Here is a 13,285-nt window from a genome sequence, read left to right on the forward strand (position 1 = left end):
AGCGAGGGGTATTTCCGCGGGGGGGTCATTACTGCAGAACTATCAGCATTCAGGAAGGCAGGGCACTGGCAGGACACCTGGGTTCTATTCCTGCCTCTGCCGTGTCACTTTCCTGCTCCGTGCCTCAGTTTCCCCTTGCTCCCTTTGTCTAGTTAGATCCTGGGCTCCACCGGACAGGGAGCGTCTCTTGCTCTGGGCAGCGCCTGGCACACCGGGGTCCTGCGCTGGCGCCTCCGGGTCTTACCACAATGCTAATGGCCAGGCTCAGCCAGCGCCTGTCACGGGGGCTGCAGGCAGCGCTAGGTCCCAGGAGGGGGCGCTCCTTGCTTGTGTCAACGCCGAACCCTGGCGGGGCTGGGGCTCAAGTCCAGCCTCGCTGTGTTCCCGGGAGGCCCAGCCATGGAGACTTCCCTCCGCCTGCAGCGTCCACACGGTTGTGTTATGAGGCAGGATTTGTGCAGCGTTACTTGTAGGCTGTTAAAAGAGCTTCCACAACTCACCCCAGAGGCAGCTGCATCTCAGCACCGGGCAAGGGAACCCCGTATAAACGGCCCCCACCCCAGAGGCAGCTGCAGCTCAGCACCGGGCAAGGGAACCCCGTATAAACAGCCCCCACGCCCCACCCCAGAGGCAGCTGCATCATCCCCACCATTCCTCCAGGAGACAGTCTGGTGCCTCCTAGTGCCCCATTTCCAGCTGGGGCACGGGGCGCCAGGCCAGCCCCACCCACCCCGTCAGGCCGCGGAGGGGTGGGTGCTGACAGGCTGGGATGGCCAGGTGGGGGCGCCCCACACACCAAAGCTGGAGCCGGCTGGGCTGAGTTTCCGTCACTTTATTTTGCAAAAATAGAAAAGTCCCCTTTGCGATAGAGCTGGGCGCCAAGGGGGTGGGCAATGGGAAAGGGGCTTTTCTTTTAAAATACCAGGTAAAGCTTGGCTGTAAACATGACCGAGGGGTGGGGGGGTGCAGATCCCCCCTCCCAGTTCCCCCCCGTAACAGGGTCCTTGGCTTCGTTTTAAGGTCTGGGGTATTTCTTTTTGGCAGTTCAACAGGATCAGGGAGCAGCAGAGATTTCGGGGTGTCTCATGCCAGGGCGGGTCCCCTGGGTCTCCCCCTGCCCCACTCTCTGTTGGGGGAGGGGGCAATTGGGTCCACGTCCCAAGGTGAAAACCGGCAATAAATAACAGGGAAAGTGCTGCAAGGCTCGCCCTGCCCCCCCCCCCCCCCCCCCGCCCCGGCCAGGGTCATAGGCATGAGACGCCTGGCAGAGGTGACCAAGTCTGGGCACCTCCCCCTGCCCCCCCACGATGCAGATCTTGCTTTCTCGTGAGGGTGGCAGTGCCCCCTGCTGCAGGAGTTTGGAACTGCAGCCCCAGCACCAATGGGGGCCTTAGGAGAGGGAGATCCCCCCCCCCCATCTTGTAGTGTAACAGATCAGGGTCCCTGCAGGGCTCCTTCCCCCACATCTGGGGGGTGCTGAGGGGAGGGGGAACCTACAGGGGCTGTGTGCGGATTCAAACTCCACCACTCCCCCCCCCCCCCCCCCCGGCTGGTGGACGTGACACTGCATGTGGGGAGGGAGGGATCAGGTGACAATATTGTCTCCCAGGCAAGGATTGGAGTGGAGGTTTTGGGGGACAAGACTGACCCTAGGGGACATCTGGGGGAGATCAAAGGGGGGTCCCGAGCTGAGGTGCTGTCTGCTTTGGTCCATAGGGGGTGCTGTAGAGCCGCTGGGACCCAAAGGGGCTGGGCGATGTGCAAAGGGGCCCCCCCCAGTGCCACCCCCTGGGGGCAGTGTTCCAGGCTGCTGTGCAAAGGGGCTAGGCTGCTCCCCTCACCCCTGGCAGGGAGCCGGGTCCCAGCTGGCAGTGCCCATTTCCTAGGGGCACAGGGGGTGGGGGATGTTCCCCATGGATACATCATGGAGCAGCCTTGTTGCGGGGGGGCTGAGCCCCTGGGAGGGTGGCAGCTCCCTCTGTCCCCCTGTGACCCCACCAGCTCCTGCCCTCCGATCCCCACCCCCCATCTTTGGTCTCTAGTGTTGTGTGTTCCCAAAATCATCAGCACCAAGGGGTGAGGTTGGGGAGGGGGATTGTGGGGGCGGGGTCAGGATTGAGGGGGAGGGTTATGGGGAGATGGGTTAGTCAGGGTTAGGGGCAGGGCCAGGAGATTATGGGGAGCAGCAGCGGGGGTTATGGGTAGGGAATGAGGAGGGGGGGGTCATGGGGGCAGGGTTGGAACTGGAAGTTATGGGAAAGGGGGGGTCAAGAGCGAAAGACGCCCCAACTACACCAAACCTGAACAGCATTAAAAGCAAAACCAGATACAGCCCTGCAGCCCGGCCCCCTGCCTCTGGGGGCCCCCCCATCCCAGCAGAGCCCCCAGGAGACGCGACAGGGACCCCTCGTCCCCCACCGCCGAGGAGTGATCCCAAACCATTAGCACGTTATACAACAAAAACATAAAATAAAATAAACCTCCCAAACTTGGACCTCATCCCCGCACCCTGAGATCCGCGTCCCCCGAAACCTGCAGGACGCTGGGTGGGGAGCAGCGTCCCCCCCTCCCTCCCACTCAGCCTCCTTTCCCAACACGCCCAGGGGTTCCTGGGCTTTCCACGGGCTGGAGGGGCTGCTCCGTCCCCCCGCCTCTCGCCCAGCAATCCCCAGCTTCAGAGATCTGCAGCAGTGGTCCGGGCTGCCTGGGTTCCAGCGGGGAACATCAGTTTAGAAGGCAGGGTCTTGATTGATCTTGAGTCGGGAATCTGGAGGCAGCATCATTGGGGATGCGGGGGGGGGGGGGGGGCACCCCAACATCCCAGCCCAGTCTCACTTCCAAGTCTCTCTCTGGCTCCAGGGTGCCCCCAGCTGGACGGGCAATTGCACTGCTGGGGCAGAGTGGGGGGCTCTGCTGAACCCCTCCAGGTCCATTTCCAGGAATCTGCCCCCCACCCCAGGCAGGGAGCTCTCTGGCCGGGCCTTGCCCGCCCCTGGATTTTTGGCTTGGAGTCAGACTTTGGCAAACAAAAAAGCTTGGGGGTGGGGGGCTCCAGACTGCCCCCCCCCCGAGAGAAGGTTAAGGCAAGAGCTACACCTCTGAGGCAGCACACAGACAATCTCCATTAGCTGCCCCCCAGCCCATGTCCGCCCCCCAGCAATGGGGGGGCAGAGTGAAGGCAGCTGTGGCTTGTTCGAACCAGCTCGGTGTTGGACAGGGGGGTGGGGTGCCTGAGGATGGGGCTTCTCCCAGTCCCCACCCCCCACTCCCCAGGGTGCTAGGGGGTCTCCTCGGGGCTCTTGCTCTCGGCCGGGCTCTCCTCGGAGCTGGGAGGCTCTGCCGACGGGGGCGGCTGCGACGAGTCGTCCTCAAACATTTCGGGGTTTTCCAGCATCTCCCGGATGAGGGGGGGCATGGGGCCAGGGATCTCCATCTTCAGGGTGATGGCTCGCTCCGCGCCTGCGATGGGGGTGGGGAGAAAGGAGCAGTGAGCTGGCACTGCAGGAGGCTGTGAGCTTCCCCCCAGTAGTGCCCTGTCAGTACCAGATGGGAGACAGGTGCTGCGAGCTTCCCCCCAGTAGTGCCCTGTCAGTACCAGATGGGAGACAGGTGCTGTGAGTTTCCCCCCAGTAGTGCCCTGTCAGTACCAGATGGGAGACAGGATGTGGTTAGCTTCCCTGCAGCAGTGCCCTGTCCGTACCAGATGGAAGAGGGGTGCTAGGAGCTTCCCCCCAGTAGAGCCCTATCAGTACCCCAAGGAACACTGGTACCGTGAGTCTCCACCCCAGCAGTGCCAGGAGGCACCAGCGCTGTGAGCTTCCCCCCAGCAGTGCCCAGCTGACAGCCCACACCTTTGGTGCTGATGCCTCGCAGATCGGTGATTTTCATCAGCATGCGGGGGAACATGTACGGCTTGTTGGGTCTGCGGCGGCGGGCGTAGATTTTCAAAGCTTCCAGCAAGGGCTCCTGCAGCTTGTCCACCTTCTCCGGCTCCTCCAGGTCCATCCGATCTGGGGGGCGGGGGGGGCACACACATGTTGGTTGTCATAGCCCCATACCCAGCCCCCTCGACCCCCCACGGCCATCGCTCCCCACAGCGCCCCTTGCTGGGAGAGGCCAGGCTGGCGTAGCTGGGAGCTCCTCCCATGGCCAGTGCTCCTGCCCCACCCCATACAGCGCCCCCTGCTGGGAGAGGCCAGGACTGCAGCAGCTGTGATGGCGTCGGTGTGCCCAGCCCCCCTTCCTGGGTCCCGGGGAAGGCAGTGGTGGCCCGGGGCCGGCCGGTACCTCCGCAGATGAGGCAGATGGCGCTGAGCAGCCCGGTCTCGGTATCGTCCATCTCCAGGGGCAGCAGCTGCCCGGCGAAGGCGAACACCAGGTCGGTGAGGGGCCCGAAGCCGGCGTTGTGCATCTGGGTGCGGTTCAGGGTCAGCCCATCCGAGAAGGTCATGGTGTCCTGCTCCGGCGTGTAGCGCGTGCAGATCCGTAGCATCTGCCAGGGATGGGATGTGGGGTGAGTGCCGAGACCCGCTGGGCCAGCCCCTCCCCACACAGGCTGGGCAGGGGCCCAGGGGTCTCACCGATCCACAGCCCGAGGAAGGGGGGAGGAAGAGAGAAGAGGCTCTAGGCAGCTGAGTCCCCCACTAAACCCCCAGGCTGCTCCTCACCAGGATGTCCAGGCAGGCCGCCTTGAGCAGGGTGATCTGGTCGGCGATGCTGAGGGTGGTGAAACCCGGCAGGCGCTTGGCAAACTCCACAATCTTGATGATGCACTTGGTGGCCAGTTCGCTGAACTTGTCCCATAGGCCCAGGTCCAGCTGCACCCGGTGATCGGCACTGGAGTTCTGGGGGAGGGAACAGGGGTAGTGGTGGTTAGTGCTGCACCACGGGGCCTAGGTGAGGATCGTCCCCTACTGTCTGCAACTACAGCCACGGGGAGATTACCCAGCTGGGGCTGGGCACGGAACTGGGTGCCCCGACCCCCTCTCCCTGCCAGGGCCAGGCATGGAACCTGGGTGCCCCAACCCCCTCTCCCCGCTGGAGTCAGCCACAGAACCTGGGTGCCCCGACCCCCTCTCCAAGCCACGGAACCTGGGTGCCCTGACCCCCTCTCCCCGCCGGGGCCGGGCATGGAACCTGGATGTTTAAGGGGGCACTGGTGCCACCTGGTGGCCAATGTGCAGAATCCCAGCTCTGCACTCCTTGGGGATTGGGCACTAGGGGTGCCAGGCAGCCTGGCTGAGAACAGCTCCCCCTAGTGACAGCAGCGGGCAGCCCGGGGTAGTAAAAGGCGGTTCTGTTATTCCCACAGGCTGAGCCCTGGGACCCGGAGGCCAGTGACGGAAGCAGGGGAGGCAGAAGGGGGTTCCCGGGTGGGCTGGGGGAGAGGGGCAGTGCCACGTGCAGGGGGCTCACCGTGGTGTATTTGCCCAGCTGGCACAGCGAGGGGAAAGTCTCCTGGTGGGCCTTACTGACTTTCTGGATCAACTCCTCCAGCTCGGGAGTCATTTCGTAGCTGTCCACCACCAGCTCCTCCTTCACGTCCTTCTTCTTCTTGTTCCTGTCGTTCCGCACGGCTGCCGAAGAGGGGGGTGTTGGTCAGGACATGGCACCGTGTGACCGGCCCTGACCCCGGCTCAGAGTCCGGGGCTGGGAGCGTGGGTGGGACGCCGCACGGTCATGGGGGGCATTTGGCCGTGGGGATCTGACCCCGCTCAAACACCCCCCACCGTTGGGACATTCTTCTTTAAAACAGAGATCACCAATCAACCCAATTGGCCAGATCCCTGGCTGGTGTAAACTGGCACGGTGCCACTGACTTCAGTGGGGCTAGGCTGATCTGTACCAGGTGGGGCTCTGGCCTGACTCCAGTGGAAATACGCCCACCTACACCATATGGGGATCTGGTCCCCCTGACTCCAACCCAGCGACACTGGGGATGGGGATGGAAGGGCCGCATGACTAGGAAGCTGCTACTGTTGACGGTCCCTTTTCGGATCACATGCTTTGGGCATTCCCTCTCAGCTGGGTCGAGGCAGTGGGGGCTAGTGGCAGGGGCAGCAGTGGGGGCCGCAGGAGACCTGGGTTCTATCCTTGGCTCTGCTGGTTGACCGTGGGCAACTCACTGCTGTCTGTGTGACTCGTTTTCCCCAAGTGCTCTATTTAGACAGTGCACTCTGTGAGGCGGGGGTATTTCTTGCATTGTCATGGTGAGGGAGCATTTGGTGCATGCCCCAGCCCCTGGGCGGGGGGAGCGAATCCTGTTTCTGCAGAGGGGAAACATTCCCTCTGCCCCGGGGCCCAATGCTGGTAACCTAGGTTTATGCACTGTGGCGCTCTATCCCCCTCCCAGCAGTTAATGCACGCAATCGGCACAGTCCTCAGTTCAGACAGCAGAGCCCTGGCCTTTTACATCCAGTGGTTCTGGGTTCGAGCCCCACCCAGGGGGGTATTTTTGCCAGGTTAGCTCCTGAAAGCTGCTTCCAGCAGCACAGCCAGTGGCCCGGAGCGGGGTTATTCAGCCGGGGTGAAAAGCAGAGCCGGCAGGGGACCTAGGCCCACCGCCTGGCCACTCACGCTGGGCCCACAGGGGTTGGAGCTGGTCTGGTCAGGGTGTCGCCTCCTCCGAGCCAGGCTGCACTGGGCCGGTGTCCCCATGTCCCCCCCTGCAGGTTCTACATCCCTCGCCCATCCTGCCCCCCGGAGGCGGCTCTGCCAGCCCAGCTGGGCCCTGCCCGCCGCACTTCCCAGCCTTCACTTGGGAAACACCGAGGCCTGTGCTCAGCCCAAGGAAAACAGGAAGCGGCAGACAGGGAGGCCAGATAAAGCGTGTGTGTGTGTGGGGGGGGGTACTCGGATAAATGGGAGGGGGGGGTGACATGGCATTGGCTGTCCCCCCCCACTCTCCCCCTTCGCCCACAGCATATGCCCAGGGAGCCCACGAGCCCATCATGCCAAAGCCTGATGGCTCCTGGCTCGTGCCAGCTGCCCCCCCTTGGGCCTGCCTGGTACCCCAATAGCCCCTGCCTTCACAGTGCCCCAGCTGGCTAGACCCCTGTGGCATGTGTCCTGGGGAGGCTGGAACCCGATTGGCCGTCCAGCTTCTAACATTGGCAACGGGCAGCTGGGAGCCCAGTCTGATTGGCTACCCGGATCCTAATGTGGGTTAATAACCAATGGAAATGGATCCCGGTTAGCCACTTGGCTTCTATTGCCCAATGGAAATGGATTCTGGTTGGTTGTCCGACTTCGACCATGTGTTGGTGCCCAGCACCAATGGATTCTGATTGGCCACCTTGCTTACCACACGGGTCAGTGCCTGACGTGGCTGCACCGGATTGGCTGCCCAGTGTCTCCTGTGAAGGATGGGGCTTCCCGGTTCTCCCTCTGCCCCACTGCGGCCACTCCAGCCGCGCTCCCCGGGGAGCCCCGGGCTTGCCCGGTCTCTTGCTGCACTTGTCCAGGCAGGCCCATTGCAAAGTACTTTGAGCCCTGACCTCTCACTTGACCGCCCGGCTTGGCCTCCAGGTGGCAGGGGGAAGGAGGGAGACGAACTAGGCTGCAGCCAGGGGGACAGAGACAGCCCCATGCCTGGGGGGGTTGGTTCATCCCTGCCATCCCCAAACCAGGGCACCAGCAGTCCTGAGGCCCAGCGAGTCCAGCAGGGCCCCCCCCTGCTCCCGCCCGGGGCCCAGCGTTCCCGTTGCGTGTGCATTCTCCCGGCCCGCCCTGTGGCCGCACGTTTCCAGGCTGCACTTCCTGCTCACCCCAGCACGGAGCGCCAGGGGGAATCTGGCAACAGGATACGCGAGCCGGCAGGATATCCACTTATAGCCTCGGCCAGCACAATGCCGGCAGGGAGGGGCTGCCAGCAGAGCCGCCCCCCCTCACCAAACACCCCACTGCCTTGGGGATCCAGCCCTATCCCCCCCGATGCACAACAGCCCGGGCTGCCATGGCTTGGGGGAGGGGAGATCTGCTCGGCCCTCCCACCCCATCTACTGGCACCTTCGCCCATCGAAAGCCAGGGGGAGGTGTGGCGGTGGGGTGGGGTGGGGGGGGGGTTGAAGAATCAGGTGAGACAGCCGAAGACAGTGGGGGGTGCAGGCGGGGGGTAGCAGGGAAGGGCAGTTCAGAGAGGTGGCAGGTCCCCCACATCTGGGACCTGTGCCAGTCTTCCCATGCAGTGCTGTTCACATGCCCACCAGCTGTTGGAGTGGGGGGGGAGAGGGGGGGGATCCCTTGATCTCTCTTCGGGGGATCCTGGAGCCCATTCAGTTCTAGCTGGGCCAGCGCTGGGGGTGGGAGGGATGCCAAGGATACCCAGCCCTGCCCAATCCTGGCCCAATTCCCACAGACCACCCACTTCCTGTCTCCTTCGAGACATCTCTCCCTCACCCCCCAAAATCCCTCCGCCCTTAAAGCGACAGGGGCCTGGAAATCAATGGCTAGGGCTGAGACAGACATTCCTAATTACGGGCTCTTAAAGAGACAGTGATTAATGGGGGCCCCACCCTGGCCGGCTCGTGAGGACATGCCTTAGCAGTCGGGAGTAAAAGCAACAGCCGCCGAGAGGCACTCTGTCTCCAGATGGACCATCCGGCTGACAGCACTCTTAAAGGGGCAGCCACCCTCTTCCAAGCCTTCCTCCAGCTCCCGTGTGACGGGCGGCAGGGGTGAGTGCGAGAGATCATCACCACGGGGGCATGGTTACAGTGGCTCTAGCCGCTGGGCCTCGAAGCCCTCTTTGCCAAGGGGCCAGAACCAAAGGGATTTGGATCCCCGTGAGATTCGGATCCAATTCTGGCCCCTGTGTCCTGTTCTCACCTGGTTCCGGCTACTCTGGCCCAAGAACTACCCATGTTGGAAGCACAAGACAGGCCTCAAACCAGAGCCTGGATCCAACCTCCCCCGCCACAGATCTGAACTGGGCCAAACTCGAACCCTGGATCCAAACGATCCGAAGCCAGGCCTGGATGTCAGGTCCTAGCCCCAGCACAGCTGGTCAAACTAGCCCCTGAGGGCGCCAGACTCGGGCAAAGATCTCACCAAACACTATGGGTCTCTGCGCAGCGCGCTCCCTTCCCCAAACACATGTGGGGCTGGGAGCTTCCCGCTCCCACACCTCTGCACCAGTGACTTTCCAGCCTTGTGGCACAGCAGTGCAGTGGGGCAGGGCCCTGCAGGCGTAGAGGACTTGTGGGGGGGAACAGGTGCATTTGGGCCCGTCTCTCTGCACGGGAGCACGCACGGGGCATTGCCCCAGCTGGATCCAATCTTCCATGCGATCCCGCTGCAGGTAGACTCACCTTCTTTAGACATGCCGACCTCGAAGCACTTCTGGAGCCGACAGTATTGGCAGCGGTTGCGGGTCACCTTGTTGATCTGGCAGTTCTTGTCGCGGTGGCACGTGTACACCATGTTTTTCTGGATGCTTCGGCGAAAGAATCCCTGGGGGTGGGCGGGAGAGACAGGGACATGCAGGTGATGGGGGGGTGGGTCAGAGGTAGGGATGTGCGGGGGGGGGGGAGAAGAGGCGGGGAAGGGGTTACCCCATGCTCCCTACAGCTCCGATCAGGTGCCTTGGCAAAGCTGCACCCCCAAACGCAAACAGAACCCCCCCCCCACCAGCACACCCCGCCCCCCACCTGGCATGCTGGAGCACCAGTCGCTGCAGCAGATCAGAGCAATGGTCCATCCAGCCCAGTGCGCCGGCTCTGACACTGGGGACGCTGGAGAGTCAACCCCCTCTTCACGGGCAATCATGGACTGACCCCTGGCATTTAGGAGCTGGCTTGTGCCATCAGCAGGAGAATGTATAGGCCTTCTGGGTGGGATCTGCAAAGGGAGGGGGGTGGCCAAATGCAATGCGCCCAACCACCTTGGGTCCCTTTGCACATCCTGGCCTCCAATGCAATTCACTATTCATGTAATTGCCTTGCCTTTCTCTAAATTCTACTGAATTGTAGAGGTGTAGGGCTGGAAGGGACCTCGAGAGGTCACCCAGTCCCTCTCCCTGCACTGAGGCAGCACGTATATCTAAGCCATCCCTGACAGATCCTATTGCATAAGAACATCCAGTGGTGGTGAGTTCCACAGGGCCATCATTTTGAAGACGCCCTGGGATCAGTTTTAAATGGGCCAGGTGTCCCCCTTGGCCTTCACGCTCCACAAATTGTCTCTATCCTGGTCATTCTCTTAGGGCTTGTCTTCACGGGGAAATTGACTGGAATAATAATGACACCTAGCTCGTTTCATCAGCAAATCTCAAAGCACTTTAAAAAGGGGGTACCTATCGCTAGCCCCATTTTACAGGTGGGGAAACTGAGGCACAAAGAGAGGCAGTGACTGGTCACCCAACAGAGCCAGGACTAGAACCCAGGGGTCCCAAGCCCTAACCCAGCACTCAGGTGCTCAGACTATGCTGCTGTTCCAGAACAGAGACGCCCTGGACACTCTATTTTGGACTCAAAGCCACTATTCCTGCAAAATAAGGACTGCACTTCCAAAACTCTGTTCCCCTCTGTTTGCATTGTGAGCCCTTCGGGGGAGGGACTGTCCCTGGCACAACGGGGCCCTGATCTCAGCTGAGGTCTGTGCAGCGCCTGGCACAATAGGACCCCATCTTGTCATAGCAATCATACCACAAGCTCTCCCCATCGTCTGCTCTCTGGTACCCAGGTCTTTTGTTGGTTAGTTTAAGACCTCTCAGTGCAGGTCAGAAGGGACCCTCGACTCCTCTAGTCTGACCTGGACAGCACAGGCCATTCCATTTCACGCCGAAACCCCTGGACACCGAGTCTCTTGGGCTAGACTGAAGCATTTCCCCAGGAGACTGAATTGGTGTGTGCCACCGGCAGAGAGCAGGAGACCGAGGTGCCCGAGGCCCCGGCAACGGCAGGGAGCTGATTAGGGGTCATGTGCCTGGATGATTCCAGCCGGCGAGCCGCCCCCCATGCTGCAGAGGAAGGTGGAAACCCCCATGGTCCCTGCCAGTCTGACCTGGGGGGAAATTCCTGCCCAACCCCGAATCTGGCCGTCGGTGGGACCCTGAGCAAGACCCACCCGCCCGGCAGCTGGGGAAGAAGCCCCCGTGTGACCAGCAAAGACCCTGGGCAGCAGGCGATTCTGGCTGCCCAGAGGGGTGCCCAACGGAGAGCCAGGCTCCAGAGGGGCAAAGCAAGGAATTGGAGGAGCCCCAAGCCGTGCTGCTGGCCCCAAGGGTGGGGGTCCCCGTTACCTTGCAGCCTTCGCAGGAGCTGACGCCATAGTGGTAGCCAGAGGACTTATCGTTGCAGACGAAGCAGGGCTTGTAGACACGGGGGGGCGGGGGCGGCGAGGGCGAGCTGGGCACCATCTCCTCCGAACTCGTGCTCTGGGTCTCCACGGCTGAAGAGAGAGGGAATGGCAGGATAAACCCCAAGGGCCGCAGGACCCAGGCGATCGGGGACGGCCCTGCCAGCGTGGGGGGGGGGCTGGTAAAATCCCCCCAACTTCTGTCAAGAGCCTTCTCTGAATCCTGGTGTTGGGGCTTCCCATCCTGGGGGTTCCTGGGGGGTCAGGATGGGCCCCAAGGAACATGCTGCTGTGGGAGACCTCCGGCCTGGGGCTGCCAGGGTCACTTGCTAGGAATTTAGCACTGGCCAAAATAACCAGAGGGGAACAGCGGGGGAATTCAAATCCCTCCACTACCTGTCCCAATGCCAGAGCCAGCCCCCCAATCCTCTGCCCTGCCAGGCCAGAGCCAGCCCCCCCATCCCCCTGCTCTCCCCCAAGGCCAGAGCCAGCCCGCCATCCCCCTACTTTCCCCCTTGCCAGAACCAGCCCCCACAATCTCTCTGCTCCCTGCAGGCCAGAGCGAGCCCCCCATCCCCCTGCCCTCCACCTCAGGCCAGAGGCAGACCCCCACCCCCTGCTCCCCCAGCCAGCCAGGCGCCCCCAGGCCGGGCTGCAAACTGTTTTCAATTCTATCTTTCAGCACAGAGCGAATTTCCTGTAGCCGGGCTCTAAATGCCACATTCCAGTCCAAACAGGTTGGAATTGTTACCAGAGCCGTGTAACCTAATCCCCCTTCCCCCAGGCCCATGGCGGCGGGGGGGGGGGGGGGGGGAAGGGGATGGAGGGGGCACACCCATACCCCACGGGGACTGCGGGCTTATCCCTCCACAGAGGGCCCAGCATTGTGTGTCCTGCCTTTTGGCTGCTTTATCCCCACCCTAGCCCCGGAGAGCCTGCACTCAGAGCAGCGGAGTCCCAAAACCCCCGTCAGTCCAGGTGGACCCCCGCGATGGAACGGGGAGGGGGCGGGCGCTGCCTAGGTTTGGACAGGGGGCGGGGGGCCAGCAGGGTGTGCATCTCACATTCATTTTTCTTAAAAAAGGAAAACAATAGCAACCCTACAACGTTGGGCCTCTGAGCAACCCTACAATAACAAACCAGCGTGTGGAGCCCTCTAGCCCTGAGCAGCTCTAAAATAACAAATTTGTATGTACAGATTGGTGCTAAGAAGCAACCCTACAGCAACATACTAGTACACCCAGCTCCAGCACTCACAAGAGACCCAACAATAACAAACCAGCACGGCAGAGTATGCAACTTCCAAGCAATCTTTCTTCCCTCTGGGTTTTGGGGGACAAGGGGCGGGGGAAGTGTTTCTACAGGATTTAAGTTTAAATTGCCAGCCCTTCAAGTTATATCAATAACCTTCCAAGCATGACCACAAGCCACTGCCTGAGTCTGCAGCCAGCCAGCCAAAAGCAGTAACTCAAACTGCTCCCTTTTGATGTGATGTTAACTCTGGAACTTAATGATGAAATAGCCCGAGAAATATCACAGCTGCAGAGTTTCCAGGCAACTCCCAGAGTTCAGCAGCATCCCCCAGGATACATGAAAACCAGGAACTTTCTAGGGGAGACATTTTAAACTGATAGCATATTTCATTCACTGCTTTGTTTCTCTTGTGCAAATTGTGGTGTGAGTGGCAACAAGCCCCTATATATTACAGGTGAGGAGCAGAGCTGTCGGTGTGTGCAATGCTGCCCTCTACTGGACGCAGTCAGAACTGCCCAGCTGTGTGCCAAAGGCCCTGTACTGTTATTGGCTGAGGGGGATGTGCCGATAGCTCAAGCCGTAGAAGGCAGCGTTATACTAGAACAGGATTAGGTTCTTTCCCGGCTGCTGTACCGTCTCCATGAGGTCTTTAGTGATAAATCAGGCTAGACAGTGAGCCCTCTGGAGAGAAGGGTTTTCCACTGGGCACTGTTCAGCCCATCCAGCAAAAGGATGA

General features: G+C 61.4%; 1 protein-coding gene across 4 annotated transcripts in view; it reads right to left on the reverse strand.

The window, feature by feature from the left end:
- Window positions 1-1,227: 1,227 nt before the first annotated feature.
- RARG (retinoic acid receptor gamma) overlaps window positions 1,228-13,285 on the reverse strand; it is a 90,004-nt gene continuing 77,946 nt past the window's right edge. For all 4 annotated transcript variants that reach the window (XM_054013130.1, XM_054013129.1, XM_054013128.1 and 1 more), the window contains 7 exons: window positions 11,240-11,388; window positions 9,309-9,450; window positions 5,416-5,576; window positions 4,668-4,844; window positions 4,288-4,492; window positions 3,852-4,010; window positions 1,228-3,459 (listed from right to left, as the gene is read on the reverse strand). In XM_054013130.1, coding sequence (XP_053869105.1) covers window positions 3,278-3,459; window positions 3,852-4,010; window positions 4,288-4,492; window positions 4,668-4,844; window positions 5,416-5,576; window positions 9,309-9,450; window positions 11,240-11,388 — 1,175 coding nt within the window. In that variant the 3' untranslated portion in view covers window positions 1,228-3,277. The remainder of the gene's footprint in view (window positions 3,460-3,851; window positions 4,011-4,287; window positions 4,493-4,667; window positions 4,845-5,415; window positions 5,577-9,308; window positions 9,451-11,239; window positions 11,389-13,285) is intronic.

The sequence above is a fragment of the Malaclemys terrapin genome, chromosome 23 (genome assembly GCF_027887155.1).
Source record: "Malaclemys terrapin pileata isolate rMalTer1 chromosome 23, rMalTer1.hap1, whole genome shotgun sequence".
NCBI classification, from domain to species: Eukaryota; Metazoa; Chordata; order Testudines; family Emydidae; genus Malaclemys; species Malaclemys terrapin.